We start from the raw sequence: 27,720 nt of genomic DNA, 5'->3' as shown, positions 1-27,720 counted from the left end.
GGCACATGTCCCTCTTCCTCTGGCCACGCAGGGCAGCTGCCAGCAGAGTGCCGTCCAAGTCTTGGATCTTCGCGCACCAGGTAGGTGATCAGTGGATCTCAGTGAGGTTTTATTTTTAGTGTAATGTTAACCTGCCTTTCTCTTAGTATGAGGAGGGTTGAGATTCTTCTTTTTGTATTTCTGTGAACTGTGATCTGACTGGGTGTCATGCCTGTATCTCCCACTACACCGTCTGTTCCATGGGGCCAGAGGCTTTGCTTATTTAACTGGTGTGTTGGTAGCCTAGGAAAATGCTTGTGCATCTTTGTGCCAATACATGTTTGTTTAGTGGAAAAATAATTGAGTGAAGGAAGCAAAGAATCAGCGCATTCATTACTCCTTCCTTGCTACAATGGAGCACAACTCAGGACATAGCGCAAATCCCGGAGAAGAGGAAACAGTACCACTGGGAGCCCCTGCTGGGGGCGGGGGTGCTTCCCCCAGGAGAAAGGGCTGAGCGGCGCCCTTTCCGCCTGCCCGTCGGTCCCAGGTGGCCCGCGTGCCTCGGTAGCTGACCTCTGCGCCCGAGAGCCCCTGGGGTCAGCGCGAAGGATTCCCGCAGCGCTGCGTGGGCCCCGCCGCCCCCCACGCGGTGCCCCGGGCAGCCCCAGTGACCACAGACGCAGGTGGGCGTGAATTCGTTTATTGGAGCGTCACGGGGGAGGTGGGGAATGGGAGATGCACCAGCGCAGAGGAGGGGTCGCAGCCTGTCCCCGGGGGTCAGCGGTACTTCTCGGTCAGGACGCTGGACACGAGGGACAGGAACTTGTCCCAGGCGGCGTGGGCCTCGGCGGTGAAGTCGGCCGGGAAGTGCGAGGCCACGGTGACCAGCACACAGTGGGACAGCAGCTGTGGGAGGGCGGCAGTGCTCAGGTGGGCTGGGGCGCAGGGAGCGGAGACCCCGCCCCCGCCCCGCCCCCAGCCCGGGCCTGCGCACCTTGAAGTTGAGCGGGTCCACGCGCAGGATGTAGGCGTGCAGCTCGCTGAGCTTGGCCAGCGCGCCCGCCACATTGTCGATGTTCTTGACCGCGTCGCCCAAGGCGGCCACCACCTTGGAGCCGTGCGCGCGCAGGTGCGCCGAGCCCGCGTGCAGGTCGAAGTGCGGAAAGTAGGTCTTGGTCTGCGGGTAGCTGGCGAAGAGCCTGCGCAGTGGGCGAGCCGCAGTGACCACGATGTTTTAATCATAGAAGGTAATGGAACAGGTCCCGTGGAGCATAATACGGGATCGCTGTCGCTGATTTTCTGCTGCCCCAGGCTGCAGGAGCCCCCCTGCCCACTGCACATCCATTCGTTCACTCACTCATCCAGTCTGGGTCACCTGTGCGTGGACGCCTGCAGCTGGGCCGCCCTGGGCCGGGAGGGAGATGGAGCTCTGCCCGTCTCCTCGCCTCTTCTCCCGCACTGACCTCTCCCCACTGACCCTTCCCTGCTGCCCCCTCCCAGATGATCTCCCCTCACTAACCTCTCCCCGCTGATCCCTCCTCACTGGCCCCTGACCCCACTAACCCACACTGTCACCTACCTGGCCCTGGGACAACCCGTGTGGTACTCACCTCTCCAGGGCCTCGGTGCCGATGGCATCCGCCTGTGTGGAGATCTTGCCCCACATGGACACAACGATGGTCCTCTCAGCCTGGGTCAGAGACATGGTGGTTGCTGAGCTGTGGCTGAGAGTGCTCAGCACCCAGGATCCCCTTATATACATGGGGCCAAGGTGGGGGCCAGGCTCTGGCCATTGGTCCTGAGAAGGGAGAGGGTTATGAGGGTGGGTCTCTTATCAGATCCAGTGACACTGTGCAGTCAGGGCAGTAAGGACTGGTATGTGTGTGTGTGGGGGGGGTAGCAATGAGGGGCTATCACTCCTCCTGCCCTTGCTGGGCCTTGGAGGAGATGTTGTCCACAGCCTGATCAGAGTCTAGGGAGATAGGGACCCAGCAGCCCAGGAGATCGGGCCTGCATTTGCAGCCTAGCTCTGCACCATCCTTGTCCCTTTCTGAATCGCAAGGATGCCAGAGGAGCAGGGGACAACAGGCACCCTCTCTGGGCTGGAACATGCTTTGCTCCGTGCTGCCTGCACTGCTCCTCGGTGGGATCTTGGGCCTAGCCCAGCCTGTTAGTCTCCCCGCTCTGGCTCTGTGATACCTGGGTTTCCTCTGAGAAAGCAATGGTTTTTGCCCACTCATTGCTGAGGAAAGATGTATGACTGAAACTACCCTGTAAAGCTGAAGGGGTGGCAGGTCAGTAAAAGAGAAACTGACTAATGTGCTAATAGGGACTGCAGTGTTGCTTGCCATATCATCATGTTAACAGAATGAGGCAAACATTCCTTTAAATTTTACTGTGACATAGAATAAAATTGACTTCTTTTAGTGGACTGCTCTGTGAAATTGACACATGTATAGATTCAAGTGGCCCCAGCATGTTCCATCTCCCAAAGACTCACCCAGGCTCAACCCTCTCCCCTCTCCTCCACCCTGAACTTTGACAACCACTATACTTTTGCTTTCCTCAAGAACATCATGTAAGTGGAATCATACAGCATGTCATCTTTCAGGACTGGCTCCTTTTACTTAGCATTATACACTTAATATCCATCCATGGTGTGGATAGTTCATTTCTTTTTATTGCTGAGCAGTATGGTACGAGTGCAGTGCAGTTTGTTCATTCCCCCATCAGACGTGTATTTTGTTTTGTTTTCCAGTTTGGGGGATATTAGGAATAGAGCTGCTGTAAACATTCTTGTGTAGGTCCTTATGTGAACCTAAGTTTTAATTTTTCTAGGGTAATATCATATATAGGAGTAGGATTGTTAGCTCAATGTTCAATTTTACAAAGAACTGTTAAACTGTTACTCTGAGTGGCTATATCGTTTTGAATCCCTATCAGCAATGAAGGAAAGTTCCAGTTGCCTTGCATCTTTGCCAGCATTCTTATATCTTAGTCATTCTTACAGATGTGTGATATGTCATTGTGGCTTCAATTAGCATTTCCCTGATAGCCAAGGATGTGGAAACATCTTTTAATGTGCTTGCTTGCCTCTTTGGTGAAATATCTGTTCTTGTCATTTTTTGACCATTTTTATATTGGGTTGTTTGTTTTCTTACTGATGAGTTTTGAGAGTTCTGTATATATTTTGGGTGCAATCTTTGTCAGATATGAGATTTGCAAATATTTTCTCCTAGTTTGTAGATTGTCATTTCATCCTGTTGATAGCATCATTTTTAGAGCAAAAGTTTAAATTTTTATTAAGTCTACTTTATCAAGTTTTTCTTTTATGGCCCATGTTTTTAGTATCATGCCTGAGAACTCTGCTTAACAGCAGGTAACAAAGATTTTCATCTGTACTTTCTTCTTAAACTTTCACAGCTTATATTTTACATTTAGATCTATGATCTGTTTTGAGATAACTTTTGTGTAACGTGTGAGAGTCAGGTCCGGGTTTCTTTTTTCCCATGAGTGCATAGTTATTCGAACATCACTTGTTAAAAAAGCTATACTTTATCTATTGAATTGCTCACACTCATTTGTAAAAAAATGAATTGACTGTATTTTTGTAGATCTATCTCTGGACCCTCTGTTTTATTCCATTGATTTATGTGTCTACTCTTCACTAAATCCATACTTTCTTGATTACTGTAGCTTCAAGTCTTAAAATTATATAACATCACAAGAGTGGGAGAAAATATTTGCAAATCATATATGTAATGAGGGAATTCTATCCAGAGTATATTTTTTAAAAAACAAAATTCTTACAACTCAACAGTGAGAAGACAAGTAACCAGCTGAAAAATGGGCAAAGGATGTGATTTGATATTTTTCCAAAGAATATAGATAAATGGCCAATAAGCACACGAAAAGATGCTCAACATCATTACTCATTAGGAAAATGCAAACAATAAACCAGAAAGAGGTACCACATTACACTCACTAGGATGGCTATAATCAGAAACCCTCACCTTACCTACACCTACTAAAATGGCTATATTAAAAGACAAAGTAAGTGTTGGTGAGCATGTGGAAAAACTGTTATCTTTACACTGTGCTGGTGGGAATGTAAAATGGTGCAGCTACTGTGGAAAGACAGAGACAGAGTGAGGGTCGGGGAAGGGCAGGCAGAGGGAGGGAGCCTAGAAGTCCTGGTTGAGGCTCGAGGTGTTCCGCAGGCCGAGGGTGTTAGACTCCTGAGTGGGAGGCACAGAGAGGTCTCAGTGAGGGATGGAGGGAGGGCACCTCCACTGCAGTGCCAGTACTGTGGCCAGAAGGCACTGCAGGGCTACTGTGGCCCTGGGCAGGAGGAGGAGGTGATGGTGGGAGGTTCCAGGCTCCCAGTCCAAGATGGCTGCATCCCACCCTGAGGTCGGCCCCTCCTTAGGCCTCCAATGCCTCCTCTGTCCCTCTTGGCCGCACCCCTCCCCATGCTTGGCCTCCATTGGAGAGGAATTGTCAGGAGGCTGCTCTGCTTCTGAAAATGCTGCATTGCTGTGGGCAGGTGTCCTTTTCTTTTCCACTTTATCATCATGCAATATAGTACAAGGCATATGCTCCAGCTTAATGAAGTATAGAAAGCAGACACTCAGCAACCCCAGCCTCACCAAGGGAACCTTTACCCTGACTTACCTTCTTGATTTTCAGTGACTTTTTACCACCCAAATACATATCCTTAAGCACTAGTATTTTTGCTGCTTTTGACCTTCAGACATGTGCCCTCTGTGTGTTTGCCTTTTTTCGCTCATGTTTGTGATATGCCAGCCATGTCGTGGGTGTCAATTTTTATTGCTGTATTTCCTTGTAGGAATGTACCATGGCTTACCAACTGTACTGGGAACAGATGCACTGTGGTTTAGTTCTTCGCTGTCGAGAATAACTTTGCCGTGACCATTCTCTCACACATCACTTTGTGGCCACATGCTTGCAAACATGTTGGCTATATTTCTGGGACAGGTGCATTGTTTCAGCATTAGTGGACAGCGTCAACCTGCTTTCCAGGGGCAGTACCAGCTTGCATCCCCACTGGCCGTGCAGGGCAGCCCCTTGCTCCACATACTTCCAGACATTTGGTATGGTCTTACTCCATGTCTCCTTAAATTTAAGCTTTTCTGGTGGGTGTGTAGTGGTTTCTTTTGTAGTCTTAATTTGCATTTTTCTGATGACTAAAGAGACCACACCCCTACTCACATATTTGCTGTTCATTTGGGTTTCCTTTTGTTAAAATATCTACGTCATGTCCATTTTCAGTCTTTCTGGTTTATAGGAGTTAAAAAAATATTCTGGATGTAAATTCTTTGTGAGTTTTATGTGTCATATCTCCCCCCAGTTCTGTAGTTTGTCACCACTCACTCTCTTAATACTGTTTTTGGTTGACGAGAATTTCTTAATTTTAATGCAGTCAAATTCATGGATTTTTTTTGTCCTGTTTAAAAATGTACTTTTCTCCAAAAATAGAAGAGGAGGGAATACTTCCAAACTCATTCTATGAAGCCAGCATCACTCTAATACCAAAACCAGGCAAAGACAAAAAATTGCAGACCAATATCCCTCATGAACATAGATGTAAAAATACTCAACATAATATTAGCAAGCCAAATTCAAAAATACATCAAGAGGATCATACACTATGATCAAGTGGGATTCATCTCAGGGATGCAAGGATGATACAACATGTGAAAATCCATCAACATCATCTACCACATCAACAAAAAGAAGGACAAAAACCACATGATCATCTACAGAGATGTTGAAAAAGCATTCGATGAAATTCAACATCCATTCATGATAAAAACTCTCAACAAAATGGGTTTAGAGGGCAAGTACCTCAACATAACAAAGGCCATAGATGAGAAACCCACAGCCAACATCATACTGAACAGCGAGAAGCTGAAAGCTTTTCCTCTACGATCAGTAACAAGACAAGGATGCCCACTCTGTTGCTTTTATTCAACATAGCACTGGAGGTCCTAGCCATGGCAATCGGACAAAACAAAGAAATAAAAGGCATCTACATTGGTAAGGAAGAAGTCAAACTGTCACTATTTTGAGATGACTTGATATCGTACATAAAAAACCCTAAACAATCCACTCCCAAACTACTAGAACTAATACCTGAATTCAGCAAAGTGGCAGGATACAAAATTAATACACAGAAATCTGTTGCATTCCTATACACTAACGATGAACTAGCAGAAAGAGAAATCAGGAAAACTATTCCATTCACAATTGCACAATTTACACAAAAGTGTAAAAAAGAATAAAATACTTAGGAATAAACCTAACCAAGGAAGTGAAAGACCTATACCCTGAAAACTACAAGACACTCTTATGTGAAAATAAAGAGGACACTAACAAATGGATATTCATCCCATGCTCTTGGGTAGGAAGAATTAATATTGTCAAAATGGCCATCCCGCCTAAAGCAATCTACAGATTCAATGCGATTCCTATCAAAATACCAACAGCATTCTTCAACGAACTGGAACAAGTAGTTGTAAAATTCATATGGAACTACAAAAGACCCCAAATAGCTAAAGCAATCCTGAGAAGGATGAAAGAGCAGGGGGGATCTTGCTTCCCAACTTCAAGCTCTACCACAAAGCCACAGTAATCAAGACAAGTTGGTACTGGCACAAGAACAGACCCATAGACCAATGGAACAAAATAGATAGTCCAAACATATATGGTCAATTAATATATGATAAAGGAGCCATGGACATACAATGGGGAAATGACAGCTTCTTCAACAGCTGGTGTTGGCAAAACTAGACAGCTACATGTAAGAGAATGAAACTGGATTGTTGTCTAACCCCATACACAGAAGTAAACTCAAAGTGGATCAAAGACCTGAATGTAAGTCATGAAACCATAAAACCCTTAGGAAAAAACAGGCAAAAATCTCTCGGACATAAACATAAGCAACTTCTTCATGAACATATCTCCCCGGGCAAGGGAAACAAAAGCAAAAATGAACAAGTGGGACTATATCAAATTAAAAAGCCTCTGTAGAGCAAAGGACATTATCAATAGAACAAAAAGGCATCCTACAGTATGGGAGGATATATTCATAAATGACATTTCCTATAAGGGGTTGACATCCAAAATATACAAAGAGCTCATGCACCTCAACAAACAAAAAGCAAGTAATCCAATTAAAAAATGGGCAGAGGATCTGAACAGATACTTCTCTAAATAAGAAATTCAGATGGCCAACAGACACATGAGAAGATGCTCCACATCGCTAATCATCAGAGAAATGCAAATCAAAACCACAATGAGATACCACCTCACACCAGTTAGGATGGCCACCATCCAAAAGACAAACAACAACAAATGTTAGCAAGGTTGTGGAGAAAGGGGAACCCTCCTACACTGCTGGTGGGAATGTAAATTAGTTCAACCATTGTGGAAAGCAGTATGGAGGTTCCTCAAAAAACTCAAAATAGAAATGCCATTTGACCCAGGAATTCCACTCCTAGGAATTCACCCTAAGAATGCAGCAGTCCAGTTTGAAAAAGATATATGCACCTCTATACTTATCACAGCACTATTTACAATAGCCAAGAAATGGAAGCAACCCAAGTGTCCATCAGTAGATGAATGGATAAAGAAGAGGTGGTACATATACACAATGGAATATTACTCAGCCATAAGAAGAAATCAAATCCTAGCATTTGCAACAACATGGATGGAGCTGGGGGTATTATGCTCAGTGAAATAAACCAGGTGGAGAAAGACAAGTATCAAATGATTTCACTCATCTGTGGAGTATAAGAACAAAGCAAAAACTGAAGGGAAAAAAACAGCAGCAGAATCACAGAACCCAAGAATGGACTAACAGTTACCAAAGGGACTGGGGAAGATGGGTGGGAAGGGAGGGATAAGGGGGGAAAAGGGGCATTATGATTAGCACACATAATGTGGAGTTTGGGGCACCGGGAAGGCAGTATAACACAGAGAAGACAAGTAGTGATTCTTTAGCATCTTATTACACTGATGGACAGTGACTGTAATGGGGTATGTGGTGGGGATTTGATAATGGGGGGAGTCTAGTAACCATAATGCTGTTCATGTAATTGTACATTAATGATACCAAAATTTAAAAAAAAGTACTTTTCTATTCATAGTAGTCAAAAGGTGGAAAAAAATCCTATTGACTACTAATGGATGGATGGATAAACAAATAATGGTGTTTCCATGCAATGAGATATTATTCAGCCGTAAAAATGAAGCAGTGATACACAGTACAACAGGGATGAACCTTGGAAACATTATACTGAGTGAAACAAGACTGACACAAAGGACTGCATATTGTATGACTCCATTTACATGAATGTCCAGAACAGGCAAATCCGTAGAGACACAAAGTAGGTTAGTGCCAGGAGCTGGGAGGAGGGAGAATTGGGAGCAACTGCTTAATGGTGCTAAAGGTGAAATACAGTGGAGTCACTTATGTCAAGGGACTTTAAAATGGGTTCAGGAGGCCATCAAGGACATAGCTTTATGCACATCCTCACCAGGTGGAACCTTAAACTTTTGGGCTAAACTGAAAATATTCCAAGGTGTGCCTTGCTATAGTGAGAGACTTCGCTTAGAGACAGCCTTAGCAACCAGTTATGTTTAGCCAAGATTAGTTTTATGTTACCAACACCAATCAAAATTCTTTGTAAACCACATATACAAGCATTCCCTTTTTGTTTTAAACAGCTCTGACTTTTGTTTCCTAGTGGGACACAATTTTGGGTGCTCCCTGAATCTATGCTCCCCGAATTGCAATTCTGAGACCCCAAATAAATGCTTTTGTTCTACTTCAGTTCTGCTGCTTTTCTTGGTTGACAATGGGTCCCAAGTTTCCCTCTGGGATAATGAAAATATTCTGGAACTACATAATGATGGGAATCGTACACCATTGTGAATATATGAAATGTCACTGAATTGTTCCCCTTAAAATGTGTAATTTTTCATTTTCAAAATTTTATCTTGATATTTAAAAAAGTGGAATAACTGTTGTATTGAACATGGAGCTGAAGAGAACCTTCAGGATTACCTTCCTAAGAAGTATACTATTTGGTCTTTAGAGTTGGGTGACAACCCACCTCGGACTGATTTCGTGTAGTGTGAACTGAGGTGTGCTGATTTAGCTGGCATTCATCAAGTTCTTTCTAAGTCCTGGGCACAGTGCCAAACACCCAGTGAGAAAAGTTTTAATTATCATTACATGTTTTAACATAAAGAAATGGAATTTTGGGGAAGGTTACCCCAGGGAGACTGGGGTTTCTTACAGGTTAGCTTGCTGGCTCTTGGGGGCTCACGAAGTCTCTTCTGTCTCTGGGCCTTGATTTTCTGCCTGCAGACTCGGGGGTGTCTAGCCTGCATGGTGCTCCGGGACACAGACATGTGTGGTGTCTGGGCAGAATTCCCAGCCCCAGCCTCGTTCGGCACTTGTGTAGCTGAGGCTGAGCTCAGAGTCTGTCACTCAGCAGAAGGCTGAGACAGGGGTCTACAGACCCTCCCCTGAGAGGCAGCCCCTGGGTGACCCTGGACAAACTAATTAACCTTTCCAACACCAGTTTCGTTTTTTAAATCTCTCAGGTCGGGGTTAGAATAGGAGGGATAATCTGCTGCCCCACTGCCTCAGGACATGGCAGTGTGAATTTGGAATTCCTGCAGCTGCTACTGTTCTTTGCAGGCAGGAACACTCAGGCAGGGAAGGTGGGTGGGAGATGGGGTCTGTGAACCCCACCCAGCCAGCTGAAGGAAGGTGGTGGCTCTATCAGCCCAGACCCAGTCGCAGGGCTGATAAGGCTTGGCCCTGCCCTGAGGGTACTCAGGCTGGGATGGGGTGGGGGCAAGGGTCAACAGTTTCAGTTTCCAAGAATCCACATACCTTCCAAAAAACTGGTTACAAGACAGCTATTTAAATTTAAAATCGGGTGCTAAAGGTATGGAGTGTTAGCAGGGAAGAGTTTGGGGAATGCCTTTGCAGTGAGCAGAGGCTGGCCCCTGGGCGTGTCCCTGTTCAGGATTCTGTGAGGGTTTTGAGCTAGGTCTGTTCCCAACCCTGTGACTGGCGGGGAAACTGAGGCCCAAAGCACAGCCAGGCTATCCAGGAGTCCCTCCTTCTGCTGGCTCCAGGCTGGACCGGGCAGGGAGTGACAATGAACTCTTGACTTCCGTGACAGCTCACTGAGGGTGACCGGCGTGGCCACTGAGGCTCTGCTGGTGATGGGGTGCGGGGTTCTGACCTTGCTCTCTCCAGCCCAGCCTGGACAGCCTGGCACTGAGCCCAGTGAGGGCAGCCTGGGGAGGGATGTGACTAGGGCCTCTGTGGGCTGAGATCCTGGTGATCTCCCTTCCACTTTCCTGGATGCCAATGCTCATTACAAGGAAAAGATATTCAACAAAGAGCCAGAAAAGAAAACAGTGAATGCTCTTTGTGAAGGCTGCTAGCAGGAAGTGGGCCCTCAGTGGGTAATTGTAGAATGGCAGTTTCCTCCCAGTCTGGGCCTTCCCTCAGCCCACAGACTCACTCCAGAGCCCCTGGACACCGACCTGCTCTCCAGGTTCTGAGACCATGGGACTGTCCAGTGGAGCAGCGGCATGGCCAGGGGAATTGGGAGAAGGTCTGAGCCATTCCTGGTCCTCATATCTGGGCACCTGGCAATTCCATGTCCCAGTGGGAAGTCCCCCATTGCCACAGCTGGTTATCCCCTGGACAGCGGGCTCCGTCTTCACCATCTGCCCTGCTCTGCTAGCTTCGGGTCCTGCTCCTGTGCCCTTATTTCCACTCCAGGGACATTCCTGGGAACTGTGGGAGAACTCAGAAACATTTTTATCATACATAAAACCAAAACATACAAGACTGAGAAAAAGGTTTGCTGTGTTGCAGAACAGCAGATAACTATTCCTCACAAAGAAAGAACACGCCCATCTGTCAAAGGAGGACAAACAACCCATAAGGAAAACAAGGAGGCAGTTTTCAGACACTAACAAATAATCAAGTGATACAGTTCTCCACCTTAGTAATAATCAAAGACATGCAACATAGAATAAGACGCCATTTTCCTTCTTGGAAATTTTGGAAAAAAATGAAATCAATGCTAAGCAGCTCTGTGCATGGCAATGAATTTGTTGGTAAAGTCTGAGGCATTTCAAATGTATATATGCTTCACCCTGGTGTGTTGAACTCACAAATCTGTTCTGCAAAATACACATTTGTGTCAGCCTCAGTGCAAGAGCTTACTTCAGCAATGAGAATGTTTATCCTTTAGTCCAGTGGTTACATTCTCACACAATGATGTGTTTGAAAATGATTGGGAAACAGCAACAGTCGACTGTTAACTGTGGTCACCTCCTAAGGAAGACTAGGATGGGGTGGGTGGGGTGTTTCCCTTTTTTGACTTTTAAAAAAGAGCTGTATTGAGAGAAAGTTCACATACCATAGAGTTCACCCAATTCAAGTGTGCATTTCAATGGGTTTTCAAATATTAATAGAGTTGTACACCCATCACCACAATCAATTTCAGAACGTTTTCATCAGTCCAAAAAAAACCATGGACCCATTAGCAGTCACATCCTCCCAATTACTCCATCCCTGGACAACCTAAATGACTTCCTGTGGCTATGGATTTGCCTATTCTGAACATTCATTCATATAAATGGTATCATGCAATATGTATGTTTTCAAGATTCATTCATATATTGATACTTCATCCCTTTTTATGATTGAATACTATTCCATTACATGGATCAAACCATATTTTGTTTACCCATTCATCAGTTGATAGACATTTAGGTTGTTTGCATTTTTTGGATATTATGAATAATGTTGCTCTGAACATACAAGTTTTTGTGTGAACTTATGTTTTGATTTCTCTTGGGTCTATACCTAGGAATGGAATGGTTTGCACTCTAACCTTTTGAGGAAATGCCAGACCATTTTCCACAGTAGCTGCATCGTTTAACATTCCCATCAGCACTGTGTAAAGATTCCAATTTCTCCACCTCCTTTGACAATATTTATTTTGTCTTTTTAATATAGCTAGCCTAGTGGATGTGCTATGGCATCTCTTTTTAGTTTATGATTTGCATTTTCCTCATGAGTAATGATGTTGGGAATCTTTCCGTGTGTTTATTGGTAATTTGTCTATATTCTTTGGAGAAATAAATATCCTTTGTCCATTTCTATCTGGTTACTTGTCTTTTCATTGTTGCGTGTATTTTTAAAAAAATATGTTCTGGGTACAATTCCCTCATCACATACATGATTTGCAAATATTTCCCCCCATTTTGAGGGTCCTGTTACTACTCTCTTGGTGGTGGTTTGTTGGGTCCGTGTAATCGACCTCCAAATAACCGGGAGACGCGTGGATGCAAAAGCAAGAGCATTTATTGGGTAGCCAGCATGCTGGGGTCTCGCACGCGCAGGTGGAGACCCCAAAGTACAAGTTTATTCTTCTTTCATACTAGTTAGTGCGGGCCGTGTGCAGAGCCGGCTGTGTGCAAAGCAGGCCGTGCGCAGGTCACAGAACGAAGTCATTAAAAAAATGGAGTAGCTTATGCCCAGACTCTTGAGTCAGGACTCTTCAGTTTCAAAGCACAAAAAGTTTTAAACTGATGAAACCCAATTTTTTTCTTCCATCGCTTGTGCATTTGGAGTCTTATCTAAGAAACCATTGCCTAGTCTAGCTTACGAAGATTTAGCCCCCCGCGTATTTTCTTAATGGAGTTTTATAGTATTAGCTCTTACGTTTAGGTCTATGATCCATTCAAGAGGCTTTTACTTTTTTATTTCTTTTTAATTTTTAAAAATTTTGTTATCATTACTCTACAATTACATGCAGTACTTTTTTATTTTTGTACTTTAAATGACTTGACTTTGACCTTTCTGTCCAAAGCAAGTGTTACTTTGGTAATGAAGAAAGCGACATTTAGAGGTAGCGGCTTAGAACTGGAGCGCTGACGTGGCGCGTTTCCTGATTACTCCGCTGGGTGACTTCCCTGCGCGCCAGGAGGGAGGGGTCACGCGCGTGCGCTAGCGCTTGCACGTAGCTTTCCGGAGAAGGCCCCCAACGTCTGCGCACACAGCTACCCGCGCCTGCGCAGACACGGGCGGCTGGAGCCCCAGTGCTGCATGTGTTTGGGCTCTGTCACGGAAGTCTCGCGAGCCTGGCGCGACGCACTAGGTGGCGCGTGGGTTTGGCGACTGTAGCGCTTGCACTAGCCTGTCTGGCTCCCCGCTCCAGGCGTTTCCGCGGCCTCCGACGCGCCCTCTTCAGGTCTCCTCACCCCGCCCCGGCGCATCCCCGTCCGGTCCCCTCCCTCTTCCCCGCGCGTCCCCGTCGGGTTCCCCTCTCCCCGGGCCCGGCGCGCCCCCTCAGAGACCCTGCCCGTGGCCCCAGTGCGTGTCCTCAGGCCGCCCGCCCTGGGCAGAATGGGGGACAACAACAGCCCCATCAGCGTGATTCTGGTGAGCTCGGGGAGCAGGGGCAATAAGCTGCTGTTCAGGTACCCCTTCCAGAGAAGCCAGGGGCACCCGGCGTCCCAGACAAGTAAGTGGGCGCCGGCTGAGGGCCTGGCGCTCCGGCCCCGCGGGCGCCGGCCCCCGGCCTTCACCGCCTCGCGCCTCGGGACGGAAGTCGCTTCCTCTTTCCTATTCCTGGTCGTTACGGAGTGTGTGGAAGCGATAGAAACGTAATAAGAAACGGGAGAAAAATCACTCATAATTCAACGTGCCAAAGCCACTATCATTTTTTTTCATCATTGTTTCCAGCCTTTTAAAGCATATGTAAGCATCATATGAATGTATTCAGCTTGGAGAAAATAGGGAAGGACCGAGGTTTTCCTTGGCCACCCGGTTCGCTCTGTCCGCATCGCAGGGATACCCCTTTACCAGTTTGGTAATTGCCCTCCTGTAAATGGACACCAAATACACGTCCGTAGAAAAAACAGTGTTGTGTCCAGGGAGATTTTTTCCTCACACAAATGTGTTGTCCCGAAGTCGCTCTTTTTTCCGTTGAACACTGTGCCTTGGCAGGGTTCCACCTCAGTAAACAGAAACCACCTTCTTAGTCACAGCACACTGCTGGGTGGTGAGAGCGATACCCTTTCCCCGTGGACGTTGGGATGCTTCAGCTTCTCTCCTGTCATGAATGTTCAGCTTGTCATTTATATTTATTTTTAAATTACTTTTTACCTTGTTAATATGGTACAAATGAGTTTAGATTATGAATAGAGAGTTCTTTCCCACCACTGAGGCGCAGCCACCCTTTACGTTGTAGGGGAGCTGCCATTTCCATTTTCTGTGCATCTCCCAGAACCTTGTACATAAATACGGAAGGAGGTACACGTGGCTTTACAAGAATGAAGTGAACACACTGTGCACACTGTTCTGCCCTCTTCATTTTCACCTTACACCGTGGCTGTAGATTCAGAATTGTCAGAATCATAGGATGAACATACTGTGATTTGTCCGTCCACTCCTCTTTTGACATACATTTAACTTGTTTACAATCTTTGGCTAATATAAACGGTATGAACACCCTTTGTGTATGTGTTATCATTTCACAGAATATAGGATCAATTCCCAGAAGTGGGATGGTTTGAATGGAGGAGATAATGAACGTATTCATTTTATTTTTAATTGCATTTTTCTATCTTTGTTAATGAGATGGGTGAAAAATCTAGTGGTAGTTTTAATGTGCTATTGTCTTATGTTAGAGAGTGAGCATGTTATCCTGCCTTCGGCTTTAATTTTTAGTAAATGACCTATTCATAACCTTTGCCCAATTTCCTCTTGTGTTTCTTTCCTGTAGATTTGAAAGAGCTCTTTATCTATTTAGAATTAAAAACAGGCCTTTGTCTGACAAAGCCGTACATTCTTAGCCAGTTTGCCTCTCTCTAGTTCTTGCCATGTAGAGTTTGATTTTATTATGGAGTCAAGTTTTCAGTGTTGTTTTTTTTTTTATGGTTTCTGAGTTTTGTTATATCTAGAAAGGTATTCTGCTTTCCCTGGTTATTAACAAAAAGAATGTCTTGTGTTTTCCTGTCAAACGTGTATCGTCTTGTGTTTCTTTTGGTATAATATGAAGGCTCCTACTAGGAGCTGGTATTGTCTGGGCACTTGCTGAAAATTTTGTGTGCTCCTCCTGGAGCCCTGAGAAGCAGGTGCTGTGATGGGCGAGGAAGGAGGTGGGGACACAGGGCCCCACAGCTAGAGAATGGTAGGTTCAAGAGCCAACTTAATTCTCTCCTCCACATGGTTACCTAATCCCAACATTGTTTTATAGAATAAGTCACTTTGCCTCCACTGATCAGTGCTGCTACCTTTATTTCATGCTAAATTCTCATGCTGTTTGATTTCATTTTTTACCTATCCTATCTCTCCCGGTGATCTGTGGGTTCCCCAGTGATGTGTTACTGCACCTTTGTTTATTTATACTGTTACACTATCTGTCAGTTCTTTGTCAGTATCCTCCTGTCCTTGCTTGCTTCTCCCTAAAAGCGTTAGTATTGGCGGTGTTAGGCCTCACTCCTAAGCTGTTGGTGTTGTTTTGGATGTTGTGTTAAATGTGTTGATCTTCTGGGAAGACAGTCTTTATGTTGGATCTTCCCATTTGAGAACAGTATTTCTTCTATTCATTCTTGTTGCCCTTTCTGTTTTGGGAAAGAGGCCCATGAAGAACTCACCCATGAGGAATTTAAATTAATCCTTAGGTCTCTAAACTTTATTATCTTGGAAAGGTATTGTTGTTTGTGTCTATGGGGGATGTTGGTATACTATTTAAAAATTCTTTTCCTTAATGCTTTTTCCAACCTAGTTGCCATCTTACATTGACAGGGTGTGTGTCTATGTATGTGTATATGAATATGATGTATATGATCCTTTTTTTTTTTTTAACTTAGTAGCAAAAACATTTCCTATGTTATCCTGACTTCTTGGAAACCATACATTTTTCTGAAAATATTTTTATGGTAAAAAGTATATGTAAAATTTGCTGTTTTAACCATTTTTAAGTGTATAGTTTGGTGACATTACATTCACCATAACTAACCATACTGTGAAACCATCCTCACTGTCCATTTCAAAATTTTTCATCATCCCAAACTGAACTTGTATCCATTAAGCAGTAACTCCCCATTTTCCCTGCCTTCAGCCTCTGGTAATCTCTAATCTGTTTTCTGCTTATGAATTTGCTTATTGTAGATATTTCATAGAAGTACAATATTTGTTCTTTGGTGTCTGGTTTCTTTTATTGTGCATAATGTTTTCAAGTTCATTCCTTTTATGGCTGAATAATATTCCATCACGTGTATCTACCACATTTTAGAAACCATCATTTTAAATGGCTCCAGAGTCATCCTCTGTGTGGATGGATCTTGCTTTCATAGCTGTTTTCCCCTTTCTGCCTTCACTCAGATAAGCCTCGTAGCAGATATGCTGTTAACAACACTGGAGACCATGTCGATGACCAGGACGGTGACTCAAGGTAAGGGTTGTGCAGTCAGTCCGTGATGGGGCTGGTTCCTACCCTCAGGCCTGGGCAAAGCCTCACCTCCTTTTGACCCAGATGTTTTCTCCCCTGAGAAACCCCGTGTCCTTTTTTTCCATTTGGTGGGTGTTTCAAGTAGCACAGAGCTGGGGATTGTGTTGCTAATCTCTGGCTTGCTGCATAATTCAGTTGCATGTTCCAGCTGCAGAGATGGTTGGTTGGTAGGTACAGCAGGTTGGAGAACAGATGAGGCCATGTCCTGTAGTTCGTTTATCTCCCATGGGAGAAACATGGAGGAAAGTAGATGTTGGCACTGACCTCAGACCTTATTACTCCAGCATGTGCCCAGAAGTCAGATGTAGGTGCTCAGGTACAGCACAGCCCATCCAGGTGGTGATGTGAGCTGAAAGCCAGGGCTGATTTGACCTTTGGCTCTTCTAGGGCATGAATGACAGGTGGGTCTCGTCCCTCCTATGTGTACTTGCCTGCTCTCTCTGGGAAGTGGTGTCAGGGTGGCAAAAATAAGAGATGACCACTTTTGCCTCTGATGTTCATTTTAAAGCTTAGTAAATGGTAACATGGGCCCAGATGAAGGAGGAAGGATTGCAAATTGCCTGTCCTGGATTTTCCTCAGCCCAGCCAGGGGTACTGAGTAAATAAAGGACAGCCTCCCCTGTCTCATGGGAAATAATTGAGCTCCCACACTGGGCTTTTGCCACACAGTATGTTATTATGTTTCCCTTGTTCTCTGACAAGGCTGCACACCACCCGCAGTATTGTGCATTTCCACAAGTGTGTTTTTTATTCTTTTTTGTGAGGATGTTAGGGGCCTCTGGCATAACCAGTGACTGTCTATGAGCGTAGTGGACTTTGGAAGAGGGACCAGCAGGAGGGGCAGGAGGTGTGGGGAGCTGTTGGACATCCCAGGGGTTGTTCTGCTTGATGCAGAGGACTGTGACTGTCTTATCCTTCGTAGTTGGCAACTTGGAACAAACTCTTGTTTGTTACAGGCATATAGAAAACTGTTGCCCTTCACGTGGGGCGGGTGTGTTTTGTCCTCATCAGTTTACAGTAAGGCTGGCTGCCCGCCTGCCACTCTTTGTGCAGGCTCTGCAGAGTGTCAGGCTTAAGCTGCTTAAGATTCAGAAAGAGCTCTTGGAATGGTCTGTGTAGTGGGACTTCTAGGAAGGCTGGCAGCACCTAATTCCTGCAGTTAATTCTCAGAGGCTTATAATCAAAGATTGAGGATGTTTTCAAGGGAATTAATTCAATATTTAGGGTAATGAAGAGAGAAAACCATGGAAAGAGAGTAAGACATTGTGGGTCTGTTGGGATGGTTCCCTATCTTATCATGCTTGTTCCCTAAGAAGAACTGGTTTTCTAGAGATTCTCTCTCATTAGATTTAAGAATTGCTTGAGTTGTTAATTTTAGGACATTATAACATCTGATAACCCCATTCCCCACCCCCACCCTAATGTTTTCAGAGATGCAGATGAATATCCTTAGGGGCCCAGCTTTGGTTTGTCACAGGCCTGCCAAGCCCCTGGCACCTGGGGAAGCCCTGTCACAGCTCAGACATCTTTCTGGAGCAGTGCAGTGACAGTGCATCATACTCGTCTATGTTTTCCTTGATTGTCATTCTCAAAGGTTCTTTTGGAACCAGCGAAATGTTCCAGCTTATCAGTTTCCCAGACTGAATGATGTTGAACAGGCCACATGGGTAGCTTCTGAGTGTGGCGGTAGCTGCCTTAGAGAAGTGAGGATGCAGAGCTGCGCTGTCCAGGATGATGGTCGCTGGCCAGGGTGACCATGTAAATGGGAGTGAACTGAAATTAAATAAAATTCAAGTCCTCAGTTGCACTAGCCACATTTTAGGCATTCAATGGCCTCATGTAACTAGTGACTACTTTACTGAGTGGTGCAATATTTCCATCACTAAGAGAGTTCTTTTGGATGGTATTGCCTTAGAGAGTGGGCTGGTCTTACAAATGAATTGTTAAGATGATGTGTTTTAGAATGTAAGAATCAACAGTCTTTTTTTTTGAAAACCCTTTTCTAGAATTCAGTAGAGAGAGAAGAAGATGAATACTGTGCATTTTCTCTAAGTCTTGAAATTTAAGCTTAGAAGAGTGGTGGTGTTCCTGTTACTTGGGTTTAGGAGCCAGGGAGCTCATGTTTAATCTCATCATGTGTCCCACACATTGGCAGGGGCAAAAGCTAGCAAGAGAGCTCTGAGAGAATGCCAGATTATCAGTCAGAAAGGCTGTTGTGAGCAGGATCCATCCTATTGTGGGTGGCCTTCTCTGGCCTCTCTCTACAGATCATGGTCAGTGTTGTGGCCCTATCTCAGAGGAGATGCTGGTGGGTTGAAGAAGAGTCGACTTTATTTCAAAGCATTCTGAAATCATTCAACTTTAGACATCATCCAGAAGGCCTCCCCAGAACTGTAGCAGTTTTCTTTCTCTACTGTTTAACTCTCAGTTGGCATCGTGGGGCAGTGGAATCAGGTAGCACAGCTGCCCTCCTGAGGCTCGGCCCCCTTTTGCCAAGCAGTAGGCCCAGCTCTGGGACATAGTCCACCCTAGGCTAGACCCGAGCCCCAGCACACAGCACATACCTCCCCCACACCAGGTGCACATGGGTTCCACCACGGCCTCCCTTAGTGGCTTTGCCTCTACTCGCATGTGTGTTGAGATGCATCAGAAAGATGCCCCTCCTTCCTGGAGCTGAGGTCCATAGCAAGAATGTGGACAGGCAGTGTTGTCCCCAAGCTGGGGCACCTCCCGTGCCTTTCCTGGCTCAGGCACTGAGTGCAAACTGACGCATCCCTGCAGGGCAGCTTGCTGGAACAAGTGCAGGTGCAGGCTTCTGGGTCTGAGTGGCTGCCTCCTGCAGTGTGTGATCATGCGCAGGTTCCTCAGACTGTGAGCCACAGTTTTGCTGTCCTCTTTCTGTAAGATGCATGAGGGTGGCAGGGCATCTGCCTCTGCTTCCTAGGTCTTGGTGGGAGTACTTGATGATGGCTCTGCCTCTCTCAGAGAGACAGACTCAGCTTGTAAAACATGCCTGTGGGGTTTAATGTGTCACCACCTCACCCCAGTGCAGAAGTGGAATGCTACTTACATTGGAGCCCCATGGTCTCCTTCTCTCTTGAAGTAAAGGGATTTTGTTGTGACTGGTCTAATTGTAGGAGACAGAGTTGTAATGCTTTACAAACTGATGAGATAAAGTTGGGGAGCTGCTGAGAACCGGGACCCTTTGTTGTATGTTTCTCTTGTGTGGGTCTTTAGCAATATGTGTTTCTCAGTGAGAGCGGTGGGGAGCAGCAGGCCCAGTAGGGCAGCCTTGTAGGCATGGTCCAGCGTCATGGCAGGCTCTCATTCCTCTGGCATTGTCTCCAGTCTGTGGTTCAGGCCTACTTTCTGTTTCCAGGATGCTTGGAAAGCACAATATCCCAGAATGCAGAGGAACTTTAGCCCTTTTAAATAGCTCTAACATCTCTGGTCGGACAGTGCAGAGGTCGTCACTCGTTTTCCAGCACATGTATATACGGCTCTGCTGCAGCTGCCCTGCTGCTGAAGGGCCTCTGTCACGTTCTGGGCAGAAGTCACAGGGTCTCAAGAGCTGGGGCTGAGATACTCAGTAGCATTCTTCAGTTTTCATAAGACGTTTACCTCTGGGGATCTCATTTGATGAGAGAGAATCTCTTTCATCAGAAAGATTAAATAGGTATGCACAGGCATCCAGCCAATGCTTGTGGCACTGGGCTCTGACCCAGGTCTTCAGCCTTACTCTTGCTTCTGTAAACTGACTCTGATTTTTATCCAGCCTGTAACTGCATGTGAGGATTTGAGCTTTAGGGGGAAAACTGTGGTAAGTCTTCAACCTGGGGAGCATCTGTATTTTCTTTCTTGTCTGGTAAGTGGCTTAGCCTTGACCTCAGTTGTCAACACCTAATGGTGGTACTTCAGGTGGACTTTAATACTGTTTAATAAAACAACCTTGTAACTTTTCATAATTTTAAAAATCAATGTGTTTTTGTTTGGTCTTGATGGTCCTATTCCCATTTCAGCGAGCCATGTCCTCCAACCGATGAGCAATTGGTTGCAGGGTAAGACCAAGACTTCTCCACCACCTTTCTGCCTCGATTCCTGCTGCCTTCTTTTCTTGTAATTGTGCTTAACTCCTGATTTCCCTCAATGTTGAAGAATGACTAACGAGGCACACAGGCTCTGGCTCAGACCTCACTGCCCCGATCCCTCACGAGTGCCCAGGCTTCCCACAGCCCTGCCCTTTCTCCACCTGGAGCTGTTGAGCTGTTTCTCATTACCTAAGGGGCCAAGGCAAGGTTGGCGGGCAGCAGGGAGACTTCTTGGACCAGGTGTGCACTTATACCTCCTCTCCCTCCCGGCAGGCCCAGGGGCCCCATGCAGGTGGTAGGTGAGCAGGAGCAGGGTTTCTTGTCTCCCTGGCCTGCTGCCCCCTAGAGGGGCGTTGCTCCTTGTCCTCATTCCTCAGAGGGTTTAGTGGGGGCCTCTCCCAAAGGCTAGGCGTTCGATGTGACGGTGCTGTTTGTGCTCATTAGAGGCAAAAATGTTCCTGTAGAGTTCACCTGGCATTTCTCCAGGAGGTGGGACCCTCCTGTCTGCCTGCCAGGGTATCTGCTCTGGACGTAGGAGGTGCACAGAGTATTCATAAGACCCCAAAATGGGAGGGGACAGAGTTGAACCCCCTCCCTTGCTTTCTCTCCCTACCACTTTCTGGCCAAGCTAGAGAACAAGCCCTCTTCCCCACTGTATCTGTAGGTGTGGAACGTCTCAGTCTGTTTTGCACCTGGGCTGGCTCATCTTCCTAGATGTGTGTGTGTGTGTGTGTGTGTGTGTGTGTGTTATCGCTTTTAAATTTCTGAATTACTACAGAAATGTTAGTTTTTGTGACAGCTATTTTATTGTGCTGTAATATATTTACAAGGCTTTTCACCTTCAAAACAAGGGGAAAGGATTTTTATAAATTTTGAAAACAATAAAGAAATATCTTGCTTGTTTTTGTTTTATTTTGCTTTTTATAACAGTTATGTCTTCTACCCCCAGATCTCATGGTGTGACATGCCATCAGACACATAATATAAAACGTAAAGCCGTGCAAGTGTTTGCTTTTTTTAACCATAAATGTATAATATAAGCTGTGGTGAGAAGATTCCTCTGTGGGCCAGACTTACTCAGACAAGGAGAGAGGTGAAACACCCGCCTGTCGGCCACCCAGGGGGCCTCCCTGAATGGCCCCCTATGGCAGTATGGCTTCTGACTTCAGCGGCCCCTGGCTTTCCAGGGGGCTCCCTATGCAGACCCTGGCCTCTGTGGGTTCAGGGTGGGAAGGGCTGTTTTTGTTTGGCTCTTGGAAGGGTGCCTTTGGATTTGGAGATGTGGAGATATGGACGAGGCCACCACAGCCTGTCTCTGAAACTCAGCACCAATCCGACAGCCAAACTAAGGTTTCTGGACTGGTAGCTGAGTTCCAGGGCTAAGGCCCATTTGTGGCTCTTCATGACAGAGCAGAGGTTTTTAATAGAGATTTTTGGATATCACAAGAAAAAGTGAACTCCCTGGAGTGGTGACAGCTTGGTTTTCTATCCGTTATCTCTATGTCCCTGAGTCACTGGGTGGCAGAGTGGAGGGGCTCTATTTGTTCAGATAGGAAGTGAAGTGTTGGCTCTCGATCAACTGCTAGGGCAGGAGTGTTTGTTAGGGTTTTATCACCCGGAGCCCTCCCTCACCACCACCCTGTCCCTCAGACAGGTGTTACAGGGCAGAGTGAACCATTTAGAGTTTTCAAGAAACCATATATTGCCTATGGTGTAAGATATTTAAATCTTCCATCTCTGGTTTAATCACAATTATCAAATTATTTAAAGACCAGTATTCCAGGAAAAGAGAGACCCACATGGGCAACAAGGGCTTAGGCCGTGGGTCCCACGTTTCCCAGAATGTCTCTGACAGAACTAGTGTCAGAAGGTCCAACTATAGTCCTGCTTGAGCAAGAGGCAGGGCAACCATTCTGACCAAACCCTCTGCATCTGGTTGGTTTGTGGCTGCAGGGTGGCCTGAGACACCTAGAGGACAGTGTCAGCCATGGAGGAAGCCTAGAAGCCCATGGGACACTCCCTTGCCCCCAGGCCTTGGCAGTTAGCTTCCCACCCTCCCACTGGGGACAGGCTTGGGGAGGGTCCACAGCTGATCATCTTGGCTTGTGTGCAGGCTGACCACAGCAGTGCTCTTGCACAGGCTGACTTCAGGCCACTCCTGTCATGCTAAGTGATGGGCCCTGCCATATGTAAGGAGCCCAGAGTGAATGCCCCTTCCTAGATCATTTATCCCGAAGTCATTTGTTCTTTCAAAGTTAATCTGAAGCAGCGGTTCACAGCAGACCTGTTCTATCAGAAAGGGGAGAGTTTTGGTGTTGGTCGACCCCTCCCCAGGTCCTCCAGGAGAGAAACATCTGGTAGGGTGCCTGATTCACCTCAGCTCCTCAGCAGAGGCCCAGGACACACACTGGAGTATCTGCCCTCGAATGGCTGCTTTAGTGTTATAGGGGTCTCCCTGCTCAGGCAGAGCTTAGCCCTGGGGGAACTGGAGCCACCTTCCCCAGTACAAGGTACCCTTCTGACCTGGAGACTAGAAATGCTTTTCCTAGCTGGAGAAATGAGCGCAGGACTTGTCTTCCTTCTGGCATCAGATCAGACACACTGTGCGTCAGTGTTTCTGGAACGGAGGCCCTGGGAGCCTGGGCTCTGAGATAAAGAGTCTGCACTGCACACCCCATCACTCTCCTCCCTGTGTTGACTTTCCTTTATCCAGAGAAGGGAGGGTATCCTCTGGGCAGGAATGAACAGGTTGGCAATAAGGAAACAAGTGTACAGAGGCACCTTGGAAAGGGGTGCATTCAGCATGTTCCGGAGATTGTATCCCAGTCTGCTGTCACCTACATCATAGCCATTCCTCCTGCTTCATGGCCTCCAGTCCCCGCGTTCCTATCATCTCACTGAGACTGCACATCTTGTACATTTTATAGGTTTCTTCCCTAGGAAGAATTGGAAGGTTTGGAGTGTTTAGGATAGGGACAGGCTGGGCAGCCGTGTGTGAGGAAGGTAAAATAGCTGCAGTTAGTGCTGTTCCCTCACTCTTTATACAGCATGGGGCAGGGGCCTGGGGGTGGAGGGGTGTAGCCCAATGAACCTGGGCCAGTTGGGAGAGGCACCCCCCCACTGCCTGTGAGCGTTATTAATGAGGGGCTCCTCGTGGCAGTGCCAGCTCCAGCTGTTGTTCCTCCCTTTAAAAGCAAACTGCAACTGGTTTCTCTCCTGAATTTCATAGAGCATGCCCAGAAATGACAGCATGTGCCTTCCATCTGTGCTTCTCATGCCTTTTTCCTTGTAATTCTGGTGATTTAATGTCCCTAATCTTTGGGATTGCTTCAAACGAGTTTCTGACAGAAGCCTGTAGGTCCACGGTGGGGGTAGAGACACTCCACACACGAATCTGCCATATACGGAGACTCTTCCTCTCTTACGGCAGCGGGTGTGGTGCTGTGACATTTTGTTAACTTATTTCCACTCTACCTTTTTTAATTTTAAGGTTTTCAGATGTCATTCTGGCAACAATTTTGGCAACCAAGTCTGAAATGTGTGGTCAGAAATTTGAACTGAAGATCGATAACGTGCGATTTGTTGGGCACCCGACCCTGCTGCAGCACGCTCTGGGACAGGTAGGCCCGCCTGGGGGGTGGAGGTTCTCCTGGCTCTGGTGAAGGCAGCTGTCATGCAGCAGACCTGACCAGGTGCTTGTCATCAGCTGTTTGCATACCATGGCTTCCCCATATATATGGAATGTCTGTTTCTAGGCGAGGCCAAGTGTATAAGTTTAATAGCATTTGTCAGACCCTTGAACTTTATATAAAGTGTTGGAAAATTTCTTTGTAATTATTTAGTGGTATAAGCAATATTATTATTAATTTAGCCCTTATTATTGTGCTATTCTCTGATGAATGAAAAGTTACAGTACTGAGGGGTACTGACAGTTTTGGATGCACTGTTACCCAAGGGAATTTGCCCACAAGAACCTGCCAGTGAGCCCTTTGCACGTAGGAAAAATTAGTGAAGACATCACTCAGGTTCTGAAGGGTTTTGATATGATAGGCTAAGATTTAGCTCCATTTATATGATCTAGAAATAGTTCAAGGGTCTGTTATGTTGTCCTCAAATCTCCATTGACTTAAGTCCTTGGAAAGAGCTTCTGAGGTGTTGGAGGTGCCAGGTGGTGGGGCCATGGCTGGGTGCGCCCAGCCCTACATCAGTCCTCCCTCCTCACCAAGTCCCCTGCAGATGGGGCTGGGTCCTCACTGATGGCCTGTACGTGGTGGAGGGGAGATTTGGCAGCCTCTCAGCAGTCAGGCCCTGAAGAACTGGAGTGACAGGCAGGGGTGATGACGAGTCTTGTTGGAGTGGCCCTATGCCCCCTGGTGGCAAGACTTGTAGTCAGCTTGGTGTTTGTGACCTGGGCTCACTGAGTGCCATAGTGGGAGCCCTCTCTGCTGGCTGTGAGCATTGTCCTGTCTCTTAAGTGTCCTGAGTAGTTGTCATACGAGGCAGAGACAGCCTGGGAAGACCCACGTGGACGCTGGGATGGCAGTGAGGAAGGGAGGGTCTGGGCAGAGAACAGTCCATGCACTGTACCCATCTCCATCTGTCTCCCTTGGGCACCTCAGCACACTTACACTGACCGGGGCAGTCTCATCACTTTGGGTCATAGCACTGACCCTCTTAACTCACCCCAGCTATGACTCTATCTGCCCGTGCATTCTGTACAAGGTGCTGATTGCTTCTCATAGGCTCAAGGGCTCTGTTTTTCTCTGCTTCCACTACATTCTGGAACCTTCTCCCATGCCTGAAATAGAATAAACAGCTTTTCCAGGAAACTGGTACCTCTCATTCATTAGAATGATGTCTCTCTTACAGGTCTCAAAAACAGATCCATCCCCAAAAAGGGAAGCTCCCACCATGATTCTTTTTAACGTGGTGTTTGCACTGAGGGTGAGTGTTTGTGCATATGGCTGAAGAGCATGGGCAGGTCCAGGCAGGGGGCAGGGGAAATGGCAGCATTTCAGTTCCAGTGACTGTGTCACCTCCTCAGTCAGATTGCCATGGGCATGGCACCAGCCCCTTTGGAGTGCTCGAAGAGTGTACCCCTCAGTGTTTCTTTCTTCTCTTTCATTAAATATATGTAACATAAAACCTTACCATTTAATTAACCATTTTAAAGTGTGCAGTTTGGTGGCACCCAGTAAAAATGTTTTGTAACCATCACCACTATCTAGTTGCAGAGTCTTTTCCTTGCCCCCAAAAGAGACCAGTTACTCCCCATTCTCTCCCCTCCCCAACCCCTGGAAGTCACCAATCTGCCTTCTGTCTCTATGGATTTACCTGCCTGGTATGTTTTATGTAAATGGGATCCTACGATATGTTACCTTTGGTATCTGGCTTCTTTCATTTAGTGTAATGATCTTGAGATTCATCCAGTAAGTATATCAAGTGTATCAGCGCTTTATTCCTTTCCAAGCCACATCATCCTCCACGCGTAGCATAGTTTATCAGGTGGCGAACAATTGGCTGGTTTTGCCCTTTGGCTCTTAGGGACGATGCTGTTGAGGACATTGGTGTACCAGTTCCTGTGTGCGCACATGTTCTCCCTTGGATATATGCCTAGGTGGAAATGCTGGATCATAGGGGAACTCTGTTACACCTGTTGAGGACCTGCCAGATGTTTTCTACAGAGGCGGCTCCATCTTATATTCCCACCAGCAATGCACGAGGGTTCCAGTCTCTTTTGCCCATGCTTATTTTCCATTTTTTTAAATAATTAAGCCTAATTGTTTCTTAAAGCAGTTCTCAGCACTGTCTAAAGTTGTGTTTTCACTAGTTACAGGAAATTTGTTTTCAATTAAGCTGTCAAAATAAAAGTATCCAGAGTAACATAGGAAGCATTCCTGTCTAAGGACTGGTTTGTATTATGAAGGGTCTTTGAAATACCTAGGAAATTTCTATTCAGAGACTGTTAAATAATGGAGTTCCTCTGAAATATCCCACTATTGGTTTCCACCAAAGAATCCAGTAGTCCTTCCTGGCTAGGCATATGTGATCTACACTGCAGCTTTTGTACAGAAGCATCAGTGAGAAAGTGACTGGGTCTTAGTGACAGGGAACAGTGTATACTCTGAACACCTTCAGAGTAGCAGAAATGAGACTGAGCATGTGAAATTACATGCCATTCTAAGTCTCAAGGTGTTTTTTTCCTTTGAGGCTCTTTGTTGTAGAGACCACAGAGTTCAGTGTGAAGAGCTCGAAGTCGAAATGATGCTGGAGAAAAGCTCCTTTTAATTTTTAAAACCAGCCTGCCTTGTTGATCATAAACAAAGAAGTACACAGTGAAAGTAGAGGGTTTGTTAATCCGGCCGTCCCTGGGTGTGAGGTCGCAGGAGATCTCTACTGTCTACTGTCACACTCTTGCAGGGCTTGCATTTCAGAGTCCTTGTGTAATCACAGAATGCAGACATCCACGGAGGACTCAGTTAAGGGACAAACAAAACAATGACGAATGCTACCCACCTGTCAGGACTGATAGCCCCTGTGGGATGGGCCTTGAGAAGCAGCCATGTCCTCTCGACAGCCCCACCCCCAGATGTCATAGGCGGGCCCTCATCTCTGGGGAGCAGTGTGTGATAGCAGAATGTATGACACCCTTAGACATAGCAGTTAAGAAAACAAGCAGATTTTAAAGTTGTTTAAAGAGTTTATGATAATAATTAAGCTGCAAATAATTCTGGTGTCCAGTAGTTGGGGAACAATTAGAAAAGGTGGTGGTCACTATATACTGGCACGTCCTGTGACCATTGAAGATGAGCAATGGGATTGGGGCCAGAACCTAGAAGAGTATGTATGGATTACTGCCAGGTTAAAGCAGTAGGAAACAAGATGGTCACAGGACTTCACATAGCACCCGCCATACTGTTGAAGAGTGGGAGGAATTTAAAATATGTAAATGGTTGGTATTTTAGGGTGGACAAGATTTTTTCTTCTTTTAAGTAGCATGTAGAAATGTATACTTTGAGCAATTTTAAACAAACCTTAAACTAGTGACAGTGGTTTGATAA

At 46.1% G+C, this 27,720-nt stretch overlaps 2 protein-coding genes across 13 annotated transcripts in view; one reads left to right on the top strand and one right to left on the bottom strand.

Moving 5' to 3' along the window:
• Positions 1–759: 759 nt before the first annotated feature.
• On the bottom strand, positions 760–1,687 carry HBZ (hemoglobin subunit zeta). The gene is made up of 3 exons (XM_037001748.2): positions 1,593–1,687; positions 977–1,181; positions 760–888 (listed from the first exon to the last, which is right to left on the bottom strand). Exons 1-3 carry the CDS (start codon positions 1,685–1,687, stop codon positions 760–762), a joined length of 429 nt encoding a protein of 142 aa, XP_036857643.1.
• Positions 1,688–13,130: 11,443 nt separating this feature from the next.
• Positions 13,131–27,720, top strand: part of NPRL3 (NPR3 like, GATOR1 complex subunit) — a 35,164-nt gene continuing 20,574 nt past the window's right edge. The window contains exons 1-6 of one of the 12 annotated variants that reach the window (XM_037001765.2): positions 13,146–13,304; positions 13,428–13,577; positions 16,445–16,514; positions 20,591–20,629; positions 24,150–24,279; positions 25,529–25,603. In XM_037001765.2, coding sequence (XP_036857660.2) covers positions 13,460–13,577; positions 16,445–16,514; positions 20,591–20,629; positions 24,150–24,279; positions 25,529–25,603 — 432 coding nt within the window. In that variant the 5' untranslated portion in view covers positions 13,146–13,304; positions 13,428–13,459. Of the gene's footprint in view, positions 13,578–13,601; positions 13,814–16,444; positions 16,515–20,590; positions 20,630–24,149; positions 24,280–25,528; positions 25,604–27,720 lie in introns of those variants that run through there. The other 11 variants (XR_005056881.2, XM_037001767.2, XM_037001764.2 and 8 more) reach the window with 11 other exon arrangements.

Source organism: Manis javanica, chromosome 10 (assembly GCF_040802235.1).
Source record: "Manis javanica isolate MJ-LG chromosome 10, MJ_LKY, whole genome shotgun sequence".
In the NCBI taxonomy this organism is placed as follows: Eukaryota; Metazoa; Chordata; class Mammalia; order Pholidota; family Manidae; genus Manis; species Manis javanica.
This window is presented reverse-complemented; position numbering and strand designations above follow the sequence as displayed.

Coding starts and splice junctions, on each gene's coding strand:
- HBZ (XM_037001748.2), bottom strand. CDS start 1,687: ATGTCTCTGACCCAGGCTGAGAGGACCATCGTTGTGTCCATGTGGGGC. Junction 1,182..1,592: donor GGCACCGAGGCCCTGGAGAG/GTGAGTACCACA, acceptor CCCACTGCGCAG/GCTCTTCGCCAGCTACCCGC. Junction 889..976: donor TGGACCCGCTCAACTTCAAG/GTGCGCAGGCCC, acceptor GCCCTCCCACAG/CTGCTGTCCCACTGTGTGCT.